The 20,565-nt window shown below is 40.6% G+C and overlaps 1 protein-coding gene across 7 annotated transcripts in view; it reads right to left on the minus strand.

Annotated features, from left to right (window-relative positions):
- Positions 1 to 17,701, minus strand: part of TASOR (transcription activation suppressor) — a 96,454-nt gene extending 78,753 nt beyond the window's left edge. For 2 of the 7 annotated variants that reach the window (XM_031952192.1, XM_031952181.1), the window contains exons 1-3: positions 17,237 to 17,523; positions 9,387 to 9,532; positions 1,091 to 1,183 (exon numbers count right to left, since the gene is read on the minus strand). In XM_031952192.1, coding sequence (XP_031808052.1) covers positions 1,091 to 1,108 — 18 coding nt within the window. In that variant the 5' untranslated portion in view covers positions 1,109 to 1,183; positions 9,387 to 9,532; positions 17,237 to 17,523. Of the gene's footprint in view, positions 1 to 1,090; positions 1,184 to 9,386; positions 9,533 to 17,236; positions 17,594 to 17,677 lie in introns of those variants that run through there. The other 5 variants (XM_031952200.1, XM_031952174.1, XM_031952204.1 and 2 more) reach the window with 4 other exon arrangements.
- Between the last annotated feature and the right edge of the window lie 2,864 nt (positions 17,702 to 20,565).

A 20,565-nucleotide genomic window follows, 5' to 3' on the forward strand; every position in this document is an offset into this window, starting at 1 on the left:
AAAGAGAACGCTCAGCAAGCAAACTAGATATGTGAGGTAAAGTTGAATTTACACTAAGGATGATCCAAGGTTGTAAACCTTACTACAAAAGGGAGGTAGACTACTCTACTAACTAGAAAAGATTGGAGGACTATTGTGTTTGAAAGAAAGAAAGATAATGAGTGCAGACCTGGACATGCCTACAGGACATACAGGTCAAGATGTCAATACCCAACACATGGTCATTCAATCCACTTTGATATGATTCTATTTCTCCAATACTATGTTAATTGATTGCAAGACATGAATCTCTTAGAGTACTAAAGATTAATGTTTATTGACAGTCTAGAAACTACATAGTTCATAAGTAATCTCTGTTCCCTTTTCTATCAGCATAATTGCAGAAGCCCTTTTAAAGGGTGGCACACTACTAAAATGAAATTCGAACTTTTATTTGTTTTCTAGATTCCCAAGTCCAAAGAATTCATGAGTCAAAGACTAAGAATTCTTCTATATTTGTAAGCAGAGTAGTTGGAGGCGGGGGAAAAAGATAAGCATTCTATAATCAAAGACTTTTCAGAATGTTATAACCACCTTTTAGATGTTATGATACACTGAACTAGCATTGCAGAAATCAAGGTTACCTCCACATCATGAGTCACAAAAAGATCTCTGAGAAGAGTAAACATACATTTAAAATATAAGGAATATGAAAATTTTCTTCTGGATTTTATTAGTAGAAAAAGTACTAGTTATAAAATTACAACTCAGTATAACTTACCGAGTCCCATTGTGCACTTCAGATGAAGAATATTTTATATCAAAAAAAAAAAACATAAACTAAAAGCTCCAGAAATTTCAAATTTATTATTCAGTGATTAAAATATCCTGAAACTTATTTTTTAATAAGTGGATACGCTCTAGGATATACTATAACATATTTAACATGTATAAGACTGCTTGCCATCTAGGGGAGGGGGTAGAGGGAGGGAAGGGGAAAATTGGAACAAAAGTGAATGCAAGGGATAATGTTGTAAAAAATTACCCATGCATATGCACTATCAATAAAAAGTTATAATTGTTTTTAAAAAACCTAAATGGATACACTTACCTGAGGCCTATCAACCATCAGAAATGCATAGGATTCTGCAAGTTCTTTATCTGAACGACCATCAAATCTCAGTTCTCTCCGTTTCTCTGTGAACTGTTAAAAATAGAAATCTACATAAACTCTTCATAGGTGACTAAAGCTTGAAATAAAAATACCTAGATACTATATTGTTCCAAAAGCTGTCAGTTCAAAAAGACATCTGATTAGATTAGTTTTAATTTTCTGAACTCAATTTTTCAACATGATTTCTGTCTCAACTATCTTTCTAGTACTATACCACTAGATAGACAGCCTTCTTTGTCTATATCCACATTTCCATTAACTTTATATAAGTATTTTCCACTACTAGGAATATAATCTGAAAATGTTACTTCAAAAAGTTACTGTTAAAAGATGTATATAGCAGTAATATAGTTGGGGTTTTTAAAAAGGAATCTAAATGTTTAACAAGAAAAAAGTAACTAATATAAGGTGCAGCACGGTTTACTAAGTCCTTTATATCCAATTTTTTTCATGTGAGGTTTCCCAACTACCCCATTATTATTATCTCCATATTACAAATGAGTAAACTAATGTTCAAAGGAGTTAAAAATTTCTCCTGAGTTACAATTACTAAGTGTTGAAGGTAAGGCTTTGTGACGACCGCGCTAGCACCCAGGACACCCCAGAATCAGCCAGAGTCAGGATAAGCAAAAGTCCTTAGTCTTTATTCTTGGTCTTTAGATGCAGAATTGAACAAGATGGAAGCAGAATCTCTGCACCTTTCTCCCTCATCTCCAGCCAAAGTGACCCTGGATCATCTTACTCTACCCCCTAGTTCCTCCTACAATCCTCTGTACACCAATCATTGAGCCAGCACAGGATAGTGAAAAGGACCATTTTCCAAGCATATGCCCATTGAGTATTGTCCAATCAGTAATTAGCCCTAAGTGTTTGAACCAACCTCAGTGCAAGGACTCAAGAGTTTCAGCCCTCTACAAGGCTTCAACTTAGATTTTCTAACAACTTTTCCACTATTTCCTACCACCTTCTCCTCTAAGACTAAGGAAACAATTCAATAAATTATAATATACTAACATAAAGGAATCCTAAAATTCAACAAAGGTCACCAAGAGGGAGTATTACTAAGAACTATGGAAAGGTATATATAAAGTAATACAAAGCAAAATAGAAAAAACAGAATACACCCTATCTGAAACCATGAAAAAGTAAAAGTTAATTCTACCAGAAATACAGCAATTGACAAGTTATTATGTGGAAAACAAGTCTAATGCTTATATTGGTATTTGATAGTTTTGTAGTAATTTAATATTAAAATTTAGACCAGTCTCCAATTCTCACCTTAAGTTTATCTGAATCTCTATATTTAAACCACACAAATTATTGGCTTCATGTACCACCTCTGATTTGTTCTGTGTACATAATTTCTCAGTGTAACTAAGGCCCTCAGCAGCAGAAATGGTGCTGACTCATTTTGGTAGAGGGAGTCTAATCACAGTGAAATTACAAGTCGAGTCTTTATCCCCACAGAGACATATAAAAAGGCAATAAGAGCACAGTGGACATTTAACTCTTGTGTATGCTGGACCTTGCACACTGTGTTCCAATTGCCAAATCCTATATACTATCTCCATCAAGCCTAAAGAAGCCTACCATCCAACTAGGAACCTACAACTATGAAGTTCCGAAGTGCACCTGTCATCATAAGATAGGAGATATTTCTCAGGATCTTAATAACTAAGATTTCCAAAGCACCTTTACAACAACCCAGCAAGGCGGGCTGGCTACGCCTCCACTCACCACACTGCCATCTTGGTTCAGGCCCTCCTCACCTCTCATCTAGATTATTGCCATAGTTTCTAAACTGGTCCTCCTACTTCAAATTTCTCCCCACTAGTTTATTCTTGATACTGCTGACAAAATAATTTTCCTTATGTGCAGATTTGACCATAACACTACCTTACTCAATGAATTAGAGTGATTCTATATGACTTTAGCATCAAAGAAAGATCTCATCTCATAACTCTCCTATTCAACAAACCCCAGGGATTCCCATCTATACCCTCAAGGAAAAACTCTGATATTTTATTATTTTTAAAGCCCTTTGCAGGTGGCCCCAACGTGTCATCCCACCCTCACTGGAAAGTATACCCTCCTGACCTTTACAATCCAAACAAATTCTCACTACTCGACATGCTTAGCAAGTGTGTTCCTCAGTCCTCAGCACTGTCCATATTTAGTAAAAAAATACGTGCTTCCTAAATGCTTACTTAAAACCAGAACACTACATCTCCAGCTTCATGCCTCTGCATTGACCATACCACATAATCAGAATGCACTTTCCTCACCTCTTCCTCAAGAATACTTCTCTCCAAAGGATAATAAACCTATTGATACAGCAATGTCTCTACTGGGCCTGTATCCTAAAGAGATCATAAAAGAGGGAAAGGGACCCATATGTGCAAAAATGTTTGTGACAGCCCTTTTTGTATTGGCAAGAAACTGGAAACTGAAAGGATGCCCATCAATTGGAGAATGGTTGAATACATTGTGGTATATGAATGTTATGGAACAGTATTACTGTTTTATAAGAAACCATCAGCTGGATGATTTCAGAGGGGCCTGGAGAGACTTACACAAACTGCTGCTAAGTGAAATGAGTAAAACCAAGAGAACATTGTACACAGCAACAGCAAAATTATGTGATTATCATTTCTGATGGACATGACTCTTTTCAACAATGAGATGATTCAAGCCAATTCCAATAGACTTGTGACAGAAAGCTATCTGCATCCAGAGAGGATTATGGGGGACTGAATATGGATCACAACCTATATTTTTCACCTTTTTTGTTGTTGTTTGATTTTTTCTCATTTTTTATTTTTTCTTGGGCAGCATGATAAATGTGGAAATACATTTAAGAACTGCACATGTTTAACCTATATTGGAATACTTGATGTCCAGGGGAGGGGTGAGGAGCACTATTTTTGCATGTATTTGGAAAATAAAAAAACTTTTAAAGAAATCCTTTTCTTCTCTTAAGACAAAAGCCTAAGCACAATCTCCTGCATGGAGCCTTTCCTTCCTGATCCTCCTCATCTACTCTACTTTGGATATATTTATATTTGATCACATTCTTTTTATGCTATATTTATTTGGCTAAGTACTAGTTTCCTCCATTAGACAGTAAGCTTCTTCTGAATAGTATTTGTTTCATTCTTTGTACTTGAATCCCCAGAGCTTAACAGATTACCTGGCACATATTGGGAGCTTAATAAAATGCTTGTCAATTGATTCCCCAACCAAAGAGACATTTCTATCAAATTTCTTTTTTGTGCAGGGAACCATTATCCTCCTGGTCACAGCGGTTCACAAGCTTGGTATCATTCTGGACTCTTTCCTCTTCTTCAAGACATATATATATAAAATCAATCATCATCAAATACTGTCCCCTTTATCACCAACACATTTCCTGTAACTCTGCAGCACAGTTATAGACTCTAGACTGGATGTTTAATACCTCTTACCTAGATGATTGTGATCCTAATTTCTGCCTGGCTTCCATTCTCTCTTATCTTTAAATCCAACTTTCACAAAGCTGCCCATTATTCTCCTAAACTGCAAGCCAGACAATGTCATTCTCTTTCTCTATGAACTCCAACAGATCCTTATTATTTCTAGGACCATATAAAACTCCAGAGTTTGGCCTTTTAAATCCCTTTCACAACTTGGCTACAACTCCACCGGCTTTATTGCTATACTTCACAGATGATCTTGGCGCCTCTGCCCAGGCCTTCCCTTCCCGAAATGCATTTTCTCTTTACCTGAGCCTCTTAAAGACACCCCTGTGGCCTCCAAAACAGGCAAGTGCTACCTGTTACAGGAGTCCTCCTCATCCACTGCAATCTGCCCCAAACTGAGCTGCATATCCTCCTTATACTTATCTGCATATATGTTATCCCTACCTACAAAGTAGAAAGTCCTTGAGGACAAACTTGTTTCATTTTTATCTCTGCCTCCTCAGGCTCAGCCCAATGGCTAATTCATAGTAGTAACAGTTTAACAATTCTACAGGAGAAGAGAAGCGCCATGTCAGGCACTAAGCCCTTCAGACAAAGATTCTCCTATCGAGGCTTACAACTCTGCCAAGTGAAGGACAGGCCCCCAAGGCAAACAGGCATTGAATGACTGCCCAAACACTGCAAGGGTCTGTGGCCAGAGTCAAATTCAATGCTTCCTGACCTCAGTCCCAGCTCGCCAAATTCTAAGGATGCCCCTGTCTCTCTCATGTCCTTTGTCCTAAGCTCTGTCCACTTGCTTCTTGGAGACCCCAAGCTGGCCGTCCTAGACCAACCTTAAAACAGTGAGGCTGGCCACCCCTGTGCTCTCTCCCCACACAGGGCCACTGTGGCCCAGGATAAACTTTTCTAATGTCATCTCTGGTGTCAAAGGGACTGCAGGACAGCATAGGGCTGACCATCTACCTACTCTACTCCAGCAACTGTCCAGTTCAAGGTAAAAAACCCCTTTTTACCTGTCCAGTTTCCTTCCTCCAGTCCTGGTGCATGTTCTCACCAGGCTCCTCAGTCCCCCCACCCCCACCCCATTCTGTCCTTTTCCCGGGCCATCTACATTAGAGGAAAGCCCCACTCCTCTCTTTCCCTTCTGCATCAGGGCAGCCCTGGCTTCCTGCAAAACTTGGCCCAAATAGATGATGACCAGTTCTGATGGATCAGGCCATCCTCAGCAACGAGATCAACCAAATCATTTCTAATGGAGCAGTAATGAACTGAACTAGCTATGCCCAGAAAAAGAACTCTGGGAGATGACTAAAAACCATTACATTGAATTCCCAATCCCTATATTTATGCACACATGCATTTTTGATTTCCTTCACAAGCTAATTGTACAGTAATTCAGAGTCTGATTCTTTTTGTACAGCAAAATAACGTTTTGGTCATGTATACTTATTGTGTATCTATTTTATATTTTAATATATTTAACATCTACTGGTCATCCTGCCATCTAGGGGAGGGGGTGGGGGGGGTAAGAGGTGAAAAATTGGAACAAGAGGTTTGGCAATTGTTAATCCTGTAAAGTTACCCATGTATATATCCTGTAAATAAAAGGCTATTAAATTTAAAAAAAAAAAAAAAAAAAAAAGACTTGGCCCAAATACCATCTTCTTCCAGAGGCCTTCCCAGACCTGCCTACCATTGGTGCCTTGCCCTGCAGGCTTCCTTCTGTTTACACTAAGTCCGGCTTAGACAGAGACTCAAGCTATCTCCTCTACTAAAATATGAGATCCTTGGGGGAAGGAACCATGTTTTTCCTTTTCTGAAACTTGTCTTGGGGAGCCACTAATCCTTCCCTCTCTCCCATAAATGTTGCTTTCTTGATGTCAGCTTTCCCATTACAACTGAATACAACATCATTAAAAATAACCATAATCTGACCCGGCTTAATCATCTTTGGAGAATTCCATGGTATCATCTTAGAATAAATTCATATACAGGAGATGGGTTAAACTTGTGCTTTCACTATTAAAGGCAACTTTCTCTCTAAAATTTCTATTTTTCAATTGCTTACAGTTGGGTGAAAAATCTGAGACCACAAATATATGAGGAGAAAAAACGAAAGTTTCATTAACGACTTATGGGACAGCAATCACCCAGAATGTGAAGACACAAGTAACTGCAAGAGGCTACAAAATTCCTCTAAAAGCCTCCCTACTTATATAGTTTTTGAACAAAGAGAATGCCATGATTTTATAAGTGCTCAATCTTTGGAAAAAAAAAAAAAAAAGAGAAAGGAGCAAATAGCAGTGGTTCAGGATATGAACCACTGCTATTTGGTTCTTCTTTCTTTCCTTTTTTTTTTTTTTTTGGAAGCATGGTACCATTAACAGATTAGTCAAAAAATTCTGCTAGTCCAAGGAAATATGTTTGTATGACCAAATGGAGGGGGTTCATCTAGAGTTCAGATTCTAACCTCCAAAAAACGGAAGGCTGCTTTAAACAGCACTGACTCCATTTAGGATATCTTTCACTAGCATAGTGAGATCAAACTCATATAGAAATGGTAGCCACTAAAGCTTATTTTAAGGATTTTTTGGGCTGCATATTTACTTAGTTTTAAAATATGTTTTTATTTTTCTTCCATCATAAAATTAAATTTTAATAATAATCTCATAAAATTAATCTATTAAATGTTGTTATATATGATGTTAAATCTACAAATGATATAAAATTATATTTTAATCTGATTCAAGCAATACTTTAGAGTGCTAGGGACTGCACGCAGCTTGCAAGTCAGCTGTCTGACTCTCACAGATCCAGAGCACCGAGCACCAATATCTGCCAGAGGCAGCACTCAAACCCAGGTCATCCTAGCTCCATGGACAACTCTCCAGGCACTGTCACTTCCTACCTTCCACCTAATATGTGAAAGTCTAAATTTAACTTCCTGCACTTTTAACCACTGCCATTAATTCTGTATAACAAAGCCCAATTTCTCTTGTACATAACAAGTTTTCAAACATCTGACTCAGCACATCTGCCCTGAATCTTCTCTTTCTAGGTCATCAGTCCAAATTCCTTAAGCTGACCATCTCATTTAGCCATAATCTAGAGGATTTTTGCCATCCTGATCATCTTCCTCTGGATACTGTCCAGCATAACAATGTCTTCCTAAAATGTAACCTCTAAAGATGCTCTAAATCACTATTGATCAAAAAAATGCAAATTAAAACAACTCTGAAGTACCACTTCACATCTCTCAGACTGGCTAAAATAATAGGAAAAGATAATGACAAATGTTGGAGGGGATGTGGGAAAACTGGGACACTAATACAAGATTGTTGATGGAATTGTGAACTGATCCAATCCAACCATTCTGGAGAGCAATTTGCAACTATGCCAAAAGGCAGAGGTCCTTCAAACTTTTTAAATAGGGGGCCAGTTCACTGTTCCTCAGACTGTTGGAGGGCCGGACTATAGTAAAAACAAAAACTTTGTTTTGTGGACCTTTAAATAAAGAAACTGCATAACTCTGGGTGAGGGGGATAATCGTCCTCAGCTACTGCTTCTGGCCCGCGGGGCTGTAGTTTGAGGACCCCAGCCAAAAGGGCTTTAAGACTGTGCATACCTTTTGATCCATCAGTGTCTCTATTTGGCCCGCATTACAAAGAGATCATAAAAAAGGGAAAAGGATCCACACATACAAAAATATCTGTAGCAGCACTTTTTGCAGGGGCAAGGAAATGGAAACTGAGTGGGTGCCCATCTGGGGCATGGCTGAGCAAGTTATGGTATATGAATGTAATGAAATGTTGTTGTTCTACAAGAGATGATGAGCAGGGTTTTTTTGTTTTTTCCCAGAAAAGCCTGGAAAGACTTACAGGAACTGACATTAAGTGAAGTGAGTAGAACCAAGAGAACATTGTACACGGCAACAGCAAGAATATATAATCATCAACTCTGATGGATATGGCTGTTTTCAGCAATGAGGTGATTCAGACCATTTCCAATATATTTGGGATGGAGAGAGCCATCAGCATCCACAAAGAGGAGTGAGGGGAACTGAATTTTAAATCACAAGATAGTATTTTCATCTTTTTTGTTGCTGTTTGCTTGGCTTTATTTTTCTTTCTCATTTTTTTGATCCGATTTTTCTTGTGCAGCATGATAAATGAGGAAATATGTTTAGAAGAACAACACATGTTTAACTTATATTGGATTACCTGATGTCCAGGGAAGGAGTGGGGAGAAGGGAGGGAGATAAATTTGGAACACAAGGTTTTACAAGAGTGAATGTTGACAACTACCTTTGCGTGTATTTTGAAAATAAAAAGCTATTATTAGGAAAAAAAAAAAAAAAACCTTTATCAACAAACCACTTGCTATCCCTCATCTGCAAATTACATCAACATGCAATCTATATTTCTTTATTCAAAGCATGAGTAAATGAACACCTTCAAACTATATTCATATGCCAGGGCTTGCCACTGGGGACCTACATTTGTGATGATAAAATCCCATTAATGACAATGTATTGAGTCATTCAAATCCATCTAACTATGCTGTGGTCTAATCCACACTATCTTTTCCACAGTAACAGTAAAAAGAGATTTTGAGAATTCATTCATCAATGAACACACTATCAGATAGGAAATTTTTTATTTTCTTTATTTCATGATAAGATTTTATGATAGTTTAAAAGGACAAAAATGAAAAATGCATTTCACTTATTTAAAAGTTAGCAACTGTTAAAAATGACTAATATATCAAGAACTTACCTCTTTTTCCAAAAGTTCATTATGAACCAAACTAGCTCGTCTATAGTTAAAATTAGCCACTGATCCCGGCTCAAGGTAAGATGAATGTAGAATTTTTAGAATATCTTCAAACTCTCGGGTGCCTGAAGTTACTGGCTGAAAAAGTGCTAAAAATAAAATTAAGGTATACAAATTAGCAAATTCTAAAAGTATTTGTTATTAATACTTTTTTCCTAAATTAGTAGGGGCTAGAATTTAAAATATAACAATTTTTTTAAAATTTAAAAGAAACCAAGACTAACAAGTCTTTCCTTCTTCACAAACACCACTTGACAGTTCAGTGTGTAGCAGGGGAGAAATTCATGAAATCAATTCTTTCCATCTGACTAATGGCTAATCTGACCAATTGTTTTGATCAAGACATTTCCAAATAGTTAAAATCACAGCGGTGCTTTATACAGGGCTCATTACATAGATTTAGTTACATCATTTAAAATTATGACAAATTTGATTAATGAAAAGCAACTTATATATAATTTATGGTGAAAGAGGAAAGAGTTATAAAACTTTCCTATGTAAACTTGTAAATCTATTCAAAACTGTATAATTAGCTTATTGACATTAAAGTCAACTTTTATTTGTTGAAAAACCAAATAATTTAATAAAATTCTTAATAAATTTTTATATACCAAAACTGTAAATGAAAAAATCTCAATTCAGTAACATAATACTAACATAACCATGAAAAAAAGAAAAAGAACAGAAAATTTCAAATAAAAATTTCTTCTCTGGCTTTTCTAGGCTTTCCTCTCTCAAAATTAACCAAATAAATTAACCAAAATTAACCAAAAAAATTACAAAATCCATTTTCCAGGGTCTAGGTCTTTCGTAATATTAAAAAGTCCTCCTTCAGGCCTGAAGAGCTGAATTGTGATTATGGTTCAGCTACGTATTAATTATGCGACATTGTTTATTAAATCAAGTTACCATTCCAGCTGCTTATTTTATATGTAAAATGAAAGAACATTTCCTGTTCTATCCATTTCCCATTTATTGGGTTACAAATTATAAGCTTGGTTCAAATCATAAAAAGCGGAATGTAAATGGTATTTTTTAAATTAAATCATGATATAAGATTCAAGAAGACCCAATGTATCACCCAAAAAAAAAAAAAATCTACTTTATTCTCCCCCCAAGAGACAGTCCTACCTTCAACACATTAAAAACATACAAAATGGCTACAAACTAACTAGATTCCTAATAAAGAGAATAGCTTTTGAATATAACTTGGAGAATGGGAGAGACAGAAACAATTCAGGTAACTTTAAATTAATTCCTAGTCAAAATGTCTGTATCCCTTTCCTTCTCAATTTAAAACAATTCAAATTCACAAATGTTTTAATTTAAAAAATGAAAGTTAAAACGTGTGAATGAATATAATTAACACTCTCTGATACAAATGAAATATCTGTCAAGTGTCTAGCACTTAATAAATACTTAGCTCCATTTTTCCTTACAAAAAAAAAGCTAACACCCAGCGGAAGAACTCTGGGAGACGAGTATGAACCACTACATAGAATTCCCAATCCCTCTATTTTTGTCCGCCTGCATTTTTGATTTTCTTAACAGGCTAACTGTACACTATTTCAAAGTCCGACTTTTTTTATACAGCAAAATAACCGTATGGACATGTATACATATATTGTATTTAACTTATACTTTAACACATTTAATATGTATTGGTCAACCTGCCATCTGGGGGAGGGGGTGGGGGAAGGAGGGGAAAAATTGGAACAAAAAGTTTTGCTACTGTCAATGCTGAAAAATTACCCATGCATATATCTTGTAAATAAAAAGCTATAATAAAAAAAATAAAGCTAATAAATTACAAGTTCAGATTGTGCAAATTCCAAAAAGGAATTCCGGAAGAAATCTGCATTACAAAAATAAAAAATCTATTTGGAATTTTAGTTAATTTTTTTTAATCAAGGTATTGTCCTATACTGTGTACTTCCCCCCCATACCCCCTGCCTAGCCTCCCACTTCCCCTCAGTTAGATGTACCCTGGCTTCAGCACCACTCAGCTAAGTAAAAAAAAGGTCAAAAACAGAAACATGAAAAACCCTTTAAAAAAAAAAAAAAAAGACTAAGGAAAGCAGAAGAATGGAAACTACAGACTGGTCCCACCCCCCACCCCCCCCCCAGGCTACCACTTCTGCCAATTGTAAATGGCTCCCTCTCACACTAGTTCAGCCCTTTCTCCTCTTCTTCCCTCCTTCCCTCCCTCCATCCCGAATTACTTGGAGGTCTTCAAAATGATTTACTTAGGTAAAGGCAAATCTGTTACTACTTTCGATAAGTACTTGATTTCAAGTACAAGTTGATATTACTAACTTCATAACCTCTTAATATTTCCCTAAAGTTGGGTAGTAGAAGAATTATCCTTAAGGAAATGAGAGTACTTTTTTCTACAAATAAGGGTTTTCTTTATGTAGACTACTAATTTTTTTTTTTTGATAAATCAAATATACAATGTCTAAGCAGATAAGTTTTTTTTGTCTGCACCTGTGATTTCATTTCATCAGTAGAGGTAACTCTGGGGAAGGAAACTAACTACCAAAGCAGATTCATAACTATGTAACATGGAGCCTCGAGAATTCAAAGTTAAGGATTACACAACCACTCCATGTCCAACATAGGAGAGGAAGCAAGATCTAGGTGCCGAGTCCTCTCTCCAAGTCCACTATTTCCAGCTAAGTCTCTTAAGAAACTAAATATTCAATCTTTAATAACAGCCTTAATAGTTTACTCCCATGTTAACATATTTTGTCAAGTTTTTATTCCATATTATTATTTCCATAAAAAACGATCAGCAGGATGATTTCAGAAATGCCTGGAGAGACTTGCATGAACTGATGTTGAGTGAAGGGAGAACCAAGAGAACTTCGTAGACAGCAGCAACCAGATTTTACGTGATGATCAATTCTGATGGATGGGGCGCTTTTCAACAAAGAGGTGATTAGGATCAATTCTAAAGGACTTGTGATGGTGAGAGCCATTTGCATCTAGAGAAAGGACTACTGAGCGTGAATCACAAGAGTTATTTTCATCTTTATTGTTGTTTGCTCGCTTGCTTTTCTTTCTCATTTTTCCCCCTTTTGATTTGATTTTTCTTGTGCAGCATGATAAATGTGGAAATATGTTTAGAAAAACTGCACATGTTCAACCTTTATTGAATTATTTGCTGTCTAGGGAAGAGGAGAGGAGGAAGGAAGAAAAATTCGGAACATAAGATTTTGCAAGGGTGAATGTTGAAAACTATCTTTGCACGTATTTTGAAAAATAAAAAATAAAGAACTACTATTTTTTAAATGCAGCAACCTATCCTCTTGAAAAGTTATGATTTAGTCTAACATTTAAAAAATGATTTCAGTATTAAAATTCCTGTTTTTCACATTCAAAAAAAGTTTAGAATACAAAGCAATAAGTGACCTTGGAAATTGGCCCTTGAATCTCACCCATTTAATATGCAATAAGAGCAAACTGAGGCCCAGAAGGTTGAAAATAAATTGCTCAAGGTCATATAAGTACGAAGAAAAAATATATAGGATTATCTGGCCTTAAATGATAAAATTTTGCCTAGAAATCATACACTTAACACTTTCTACAAAGAAATCAGCTTCCTAACATCTATTAGCTGCCAATTTGACAATTTGATATCTATTGGAATAGACAGTGAATTCTTTTCACTGTCAAAACACCATTATTGAGTAAGGTACAATGCAAGTTAAAAAAACACTGAATAAAACATTCCTGTTGAACTGTTCTGCATATCAAAAACCTACCTTGCTATTCTATGAAATATATCATCTCATCAGATTTTCTAGTTCACTATTCATTTTACAGATGCAACTAAGGGATGGAAATGTGAAGTAACTTTGACTGAAGTTCATACAAGTTATGTTCATAGAGTTCATAGAGGTAGAGTCTAGAATACAGGTATCTTTTTGATTTCCTTTGTGTTCATTCCAATTTACCCAAGCTACTTCTCATAATTACTTGCTTAAGCACAACTTTCAAAACAAATTTTATGTACACATGCCCAAGATCTGTGTTTATATGATGGGAACTGTCTTAAAGCTTCAAAAGTAAATAAAAGCTAACCACATTTCAATGTTTCTCTAAACAGGCTAATTCTGGATGAGAGAATGATACAGAGTAGAAGGAATAATTAGCCTAAGGGCCAGAAGGTCTCCTGGTTTCATTCCCCCCCCCCCTTTTTTTTGATCAAATCAATTTAACAACTGCCTTAAATGCAAAATGTGAAATGATATTAAACCAGCTAGCTGATCAGAAAGTTGTGTTTTCATTGGAACTATGTCCAAAGGGCAATCAAACTGCATACCCTTTGAACCAGCAATACCATTACTATGAGGTTTATACTCCAAAGCGATCATAAAAAAGGAGAAAGAACCTATGTCTGCAAAAATATTTAAAGCAGCCCTTTTCGTGGTGTCAAAGAATTACAAATCGAGGGGATGCCTGAACAAGTCATGGTACATGAACACAATGGAATATTATTGTGTTACAAGAAATGAAGAGTAAACTGATTTCAGAAAAACATGAACTTACATGAAGTGATGTTGAATAAAGTGAGCAAAAACAAGACAACATTGCACATAATAGCAACATTACGTGATGATCAACTATGATTGACTTAGTTCTTCTCAGGAATACAATGATCCAAGGCAATTCCCAAAAACTCCTGATGGAAAATGCTGTCCATATCCAGAGGAAAAACTATGGAGTCAGAATGCAGATCATTTCCTTTTATTTGCTTGATTTTTGTTGTTTCCCCCTTTTACTTGATTCACAACATGAATATGCAAATATGTTTAACATGATAGCACCTGTATAACCTATATCATATTATTTGCAGTCTTGGGGAGATGAGAGAAAAATTTGAAACTCAATCTTATAAAAAATGATGAAAAATATCTTTACATCTAATTGGAAAAATAAAATATGGTTTACAAAAAAAGATTATACTTGATTACAGTAAAAATGTTTTATCAAGCAAAATATCTTATTTCATCAATAACATTTACTGGCAACATGAAACATGTAAGACTATTAAAACACCTGATAAATTAAGTTAGTCCAGTGAAAACTCAGATGTTTGATCACAGAACACCAAATTCTTTCCTTCTATCCAGTTCTACCAACTTGCTTATTAAGAAATAATATAGAATATACTGTGACTCTTAGGTGATGTGCTGGTTTGTTTTGCTGAACTGCTTTCTCTCTACCCTTTTGATTCCATTAAAAGTTGATTAAAGAAAAAAAAATGTTGATTAGACAAGGAAAAGGGCAAATCTAAAAACAAAAGGTAATGTAAAAACAAAAGATGTTAATCAAAATTAATTTAAATACCAAAAATCATTCTTAAAATTATAATTGTATTATATTTTTAAAAATACAAAAGTAAAAAGGAAATGAATGCAATCAATACAATTATTTAAAATGTTAGAGCAATTAACTTCAAAAATGTGAACTGACCTCCAAAGGCTTTAAATGAATAACTGACTGAAGCTTCCAGAAAAAGAGTAAATTTATCTTTTCAGTTAATCAATTGTCAGGTAGGTATACAGAATTAAGTCTAACATTCATAATATTTTGGCTTGGTTACATATAAAGCTACATTCCACTATAATGAACAAACTAACCAAAAATAAAATAAAACTTTTTTTTTTTTTTTTTTTTTAATATTACATGGTAGTCTAAAAAGCTGAATCTCTCATGTGGAAATGTTTTAACATTATTGCAAGCTAATGATCTATATTAGAAACTTGAATCTTGGGGAGGGGAAAGGAGAAGGCAAGAAACAGAATAAAGTTGCAAATCAAAATCTTATTTTAAAAAATGAATGTTGTAAACTATTCTTACATGTAATTGGAAAAAAAATTACATTAAAAATTTTTTTTCAAGTACTCATCCCAAGTACCACCTCTGACAGCTTTTCCTCAGTTCCACGAGCTGCTAAAGTTCTCCCCTAAAATTATCATTTATCTCCTCTATATGTATCGACTTAGGTACTTATAAGAATCCATGTCGTCCCCCTAAATAATGCAAGCTTTTTAATGACAAATAAATAGAGCTGAGTTTCAAGTGTTGCCTAAAGCTTCTGAACGGCATCTAAAGAAAATTCTTGATCACCAAAGTTGTCATCTTGAGTACCCTTGAGGTTCAAACATGTGATACTTTCAGAGAATGTATATGAAAAACTCATTCAAAGATGTCAACATTCTCCAGCCAAATTTTATTTCTCTTTCAAGATCTTATTTACCACCAGTGTGACTCTAGACAAGTCACTTAACCCTAATTTGCCTGGCCAAACACAACAACAACAAGATATTAAGGAAGATGTTTCCCTAACTCAACAAGTTATTTCTGGCCAAAGGCTACTGTTAAAAGTCAAACTCAACATGCTCCTTGGGTACTGTGCTACTTAAGTAATAAAACATTCTCAAACATGACAAGCACAAAGGACCCAGATGAGACGAATTAGACAAGTGGCAATTACTCTGGAATCTCTGCAGACAAAATTCAGAATTTTTCAAAAGCAATTCCTACCTGGCTAAGCTCTTAAGCACGACAATGCTGACACTGCATAGCCTTAAACAATTTCTATACCCTTCTTTAACAATTTCTAACACTATAGATGTAGGGCTAAAACACGAAAAGTCATCCATCTACCCTATTTTTCTAATCAAATTCTTATTCAAAAAGCACCATGAAAAACTGAAATTTTGTTGTGAACATCCACTCAATTTAATATTGAATATCCAATTCAATCCAAAATTCAATAATTATCCAATTCAATCCAAAAACGGCTGTTCCAGATAGAAAAATGAGATTTTGGTTTGGATAGTCAAACCAAAATCTCATTTTGCTGTCTGGAACAGCCGTTTTTCATCCCATGTTCAGGTAAGCTCCAAATTCATTTTTTACTAAAGGTCTTGCCTTGGGACCGTTTTCCCAGTAAGAAACTGTAACATCCTTTGTCACTAAGAATGGATGGAAAAATACAATTTCCCAGGGGAGCGAGAAGCCCAGGAGGGAATTATTAAAAGGTTTTGTATTACATAATCCCTCAATTGCTTCCATTTTTAATTTGCTCAATTTAAGTCTACATGTTTTCCGCAACCAATTATTAGGAATGTAAACGTTGAAAACGTCATTTCTGGCCCCACAACATTTCATTCAAACCGTTCAAAAATCAAGAATCCAACGCTGAGAATTGATTTGGAGGCTTTTAGGGAAAGGTCGTTAACTGGAAACGGGTCCCGGTCGGTTCTAATCTTAAACCCTCTTTCCAAGGAAAACGAAAATACAACGTTTTTAGGAAATCACTCTCCTCCCCTAACAGTTCCTTCAGTGAACGAGACCTTCGGGTCCTGCACCAAGAGCCTCCACCCGGCGCATCCGTTTAAGGACCGGAACGGATTCGGGCCTTTTCTGTGCAGGGCCCACCGTGGCCCCGGCGCTCTCGCGCGGATCTTAGACGGGGCGCGTATTCGGTTCTTTGGGCAGACCCACGGTACGGGAGGCAGGGGCCTTCAGGCCGCGGGACTCCCCCTGATCAGCCTCTGCCCAGAAGCATCTCCCGGACCGCTCGGGCGGGGACAACTTGCGGGGACTTCCTCCCGCGGCACTTTCCCACTCTCACCCGCATTGAGGGAATCACTAGCGGGGACAGCGGCGCCCGCGCAGGGCCCCGCGTGGGGGAGAAGGGCGCGCGGGTGGGCCGCGGGCCGCGCGTGGGGCGGGCACAGGGGGGCGCAGGGGAGGGGTCTAGGAGGGGGCACCACCTTTTTTTTCCCGGCTCTTCCTGGGGATCTGGAAGTTCCTCCTAACGGGCAGCTCCTCGGGGCCGCGGGCCAGGGCTAGGACCGCCGTTACCGTCGCCGCCGCGCCGCCCGCCTCGGGCTCCGAGCCGAGACCACGGCCGAGCCCCAGGCTCAAGCCCAGGCCGCGGGCCCGAGCCCGGCCCGAGGAGGCCGCCGCGTCCCCGCCGCCGCCTCCGCCATTTTGTGAGGCGGCCTCGGGCTCCGGGGCGGCCGGGCCTCTGGGCGGGGACGCGGCTCCCGCTCCCACCGCCGCCGCCGCCTCCATGGCCGGGCCGAGGGCCCCGGGGGAGGAGGGGCGGGAGCTGTCCGCTGTCGCCCGGGCCGCCGCCGCCGCTTCCGCCCGGCTCCGCCTTCCCTTCCCTTCTCCGACTCTCTGACTGACCGACTGACTGACTGACTGACCACTGACTGACGGTCGGTCGGTCGGACGGACGGACGGACGGACGGACGCTCGCGCTCCCCGGGCCCGCCGCCGCAGAAGCCGCCGCCGCCACCGCGCCGCCGCCGCAGCCCCTCGGCGTGCTCGCGTCCGGCGCCGAGGGCGGAGCCAGCGCAAGTGCCCAGCCAATCGCGCCGCAGCGGCAGCTTCTGAAGCCGGGAGGAGCTCGTGCACGGGCCTCGCGGACTCCACGGAGGGGGCGGGGCTCCGTGAGCCAGCCAAAGGGAGAGCGCGGAAGGGGCGGGGCTCCAAGGACGAGGCGGAGCGAGGCTTTCTCTGCTGGTTGGCCAAAAGGCGACCTCCCCTCTGTTCCGCCTGCATCGAAAATGGACCTGGGCATTCCAGGCTCAGGAATTGCTCTATCTGGGCGTCCTGGGCGGCCCGAGTTCGAAAGCACAGTGGAGCCCTTGGACCGAAGGCTCAGGAGTCAGCAGGGAAACGCCCGGGAGCTCGAGTGGGAAGGGAGCTCAACCCCTGACTTTAGCGGGTCAGAGGGAGAGCTCAGGAGAGCTGAGTTCTGTCTAGATCCCGTCTCTCCTCCCTATGAGTCACCATCTCCTTGTCTGTCTCAGTCTCTATCTCTGAACCTGTCTGTCTCTACCTCTTTCTGAATCTCTACCTCTTTGTCAATGAATCTAGCTCTCCATCTCTCTCTCTCTGGTCCGTCTCTATCTCCCCATCTGTCTCCGTCTCCATCTCCCTCTCCCCTTCTCCATCCCTTCTCCCCATCTTCGATTTGGTGTCCATCTCTTTCTCCCATTCCCTGTCCCCGTTTCCCACTCCCCGTCTCTTTCTCCCACTCCCCGTCTCCATCTCCCTCTCCATTTCCCTCTCGCCGTCTCCGTCTCCGTCTCCCATTCCCTGTCTCTTTCTCCCACTCTCCGTCTCCGTTTCCATTTCCCTCTCGCCGTCTCCGTTTCCCTCTCTCCGTCCCCGTCTCCTATTCCCCGTTCTCTTTCTCCCACTCCCCGTCTCCGTTTCCCATTCCCGTTTTTCTCCCTCCCTCTTTTCCATTTCCCCTCACCCTCCGTTTCCCCTCTCGTCCCCCGTCTCCTATTCCCCGTTCTCTTTCTCCCCTCCCCGTCTCCGTTTCCCATTTCCTGTCTCTTTCTCCCACTCCCCTTCTCCGTTTCCATTTCCCTCTCGCCGTCTCCGTCTCCCATTCCCTGTCTTTTTTCTCCCATCCCGTCTCCCCGTTTCCCCCCCGTCTGTTTCCCTCCTCTCCCTTTCCCTCTTCCCGTCCCTTCCCCATTCCCCATTCTCTTTCTCCCACTCCCCGTCTCAGTTTCCGTTTCCCTCTCGCCGTCTCCATTTCCCTCTCGCCGTCTCCGTCTCCCATTCCCTGTCTCTTTCTCCCACTCTCCGTCTCCGTTTCCCTCTCACCGTCTCTGTTTCCCTCTCTCCGTCCCCGTCTCCTATTCCCCGTTCTCTTTCTCCCACTCCCCGTCTCCGTTTCCCATTCCCTGTCTCTTTCTCCCACTCCCCGTCTCCGCTTCCGTTTCCCTCTCGCCGTCTGTTTCCCTCTCTCCGTCCCCGTCTCCCATTCCCATTCTCTTTCTCCCACTCCCCGTCTCCGTTTCCCTCTCACCGTCTCCGTTTCCCTCTCTCCGTCCCCGTCTCCCATTCCCCATTCTCTTTCTCCCACTCCCCGTCTCCGTTTCCGTTTCCCTCTCGCCGTCTGTTTCCCTCTCTCCGTCCCCGTTTCCCTCTCTCCGTCCCCGTCTCCCATTCCCCATTCTCTTTCTCCCCCTCCCCGTCTCCGTTCCGTTTCCCTCTCGCCGTCTCCGTTTCCCTCTCTCCGTCCCCGTCTCCTATTCCCCATTCTCTTTCTCCCTCCCCGTCTCCGTTTCCGTTTCCCTCTCGCCGTCTGTTTCCCTCTCTCCGTCCCCGTTTCCCTCTCTCCGTCCCCGTCTCCCATTCCCCATTCTCTTTCTCCCACTCCCCGTCTCCGTTTCCGTTTCCCTCTCTGTCTCCGTTTCCCTCTCCCGTCTCCGTCTCCATTCCCCATTCTCTTTTCCCCTCCCTCTCAGTTTCCGTTTCCCCTCGCCGTCTCCGTTTCCCTCTCTCCGTCCCCGTCTCCCATTCCCTGTCTCTCCACCTCCCCGTCTCCGTTTCCATTTCCCTCTTGCCGTCCCCCATTCCCTGTCTCTTTCTCCCACTCCCCGTCTCCGTTTCCATTTCCCTCTCGCCGTCCCCGTCTCCCATTCCCCGTCTCTTTCTCCCCTGTCTCCGTTTCATTTTCTCCACCATCTCCGTTTCCATCTCGCCGTCTCCGTCTCCCACTCCCTGTCTCTATTTCCCTCTCCCAGTCTCCGTTTCCCTCTCGCCGTCTCCGTTTCCCTCTCTCCGTCCCCGTCTCCCATTCCCTGTCTCTTTCTCACACTCCCCGTCTCCGTTTCCATTTCCCTCTCGCCGTCCCCGTCTCCCATTCCCTGTCTCTTTCTCCCACTCCCCGTCTCCGTTTCCATTTTCCTCTCACCATCTCCGTTTCCATCTCGCCGTCTCCGTCTCCCACTCCCTGTCTCTATTTCCCTCTCCCAGTCTCCGTTTCCCTCTCGCCGTCTCAGTCTCCCTCTCGCCGTCTCCGTCTCCTTCTCGCCGTCTCCGTTTCCCTCTCGTCATCTCCGTTCCCCTCTCCCCATCCCCCATAACCCCGTCTCTTTCTCCCACTCCCTGTCTCCGTTTCCCTCTTGCCATCTCCGTTTCCCTCTCCCCATCCCTGTCTCCCTCTCCCCAACCCAACCCAAACCCATCTGTGTTTCCCCGTCTCCAACTAGGTCTCCGTCTCGGTATTCTCTCCCCCTTTCTGTCTCCTCTTACTTGATCCCTGGCACAGTCTCTCTCTCCCCAT

Source organism: Sarcophilus harrisii, chromosome 1, assembly GCF_902635505.1.
Source record: "Sarcophilus harrisii chromosome 1, mSarHar1.11, whole genome shotgun sequence".
Classification (NCBI taxonomy): domain Eukaryota; kingdom Metazoa; phylum Chordata; class Mammalia; order Dasyuromorphia; family Dasyuridae; genus Sarcophilus; species Sarcophilus harrisii.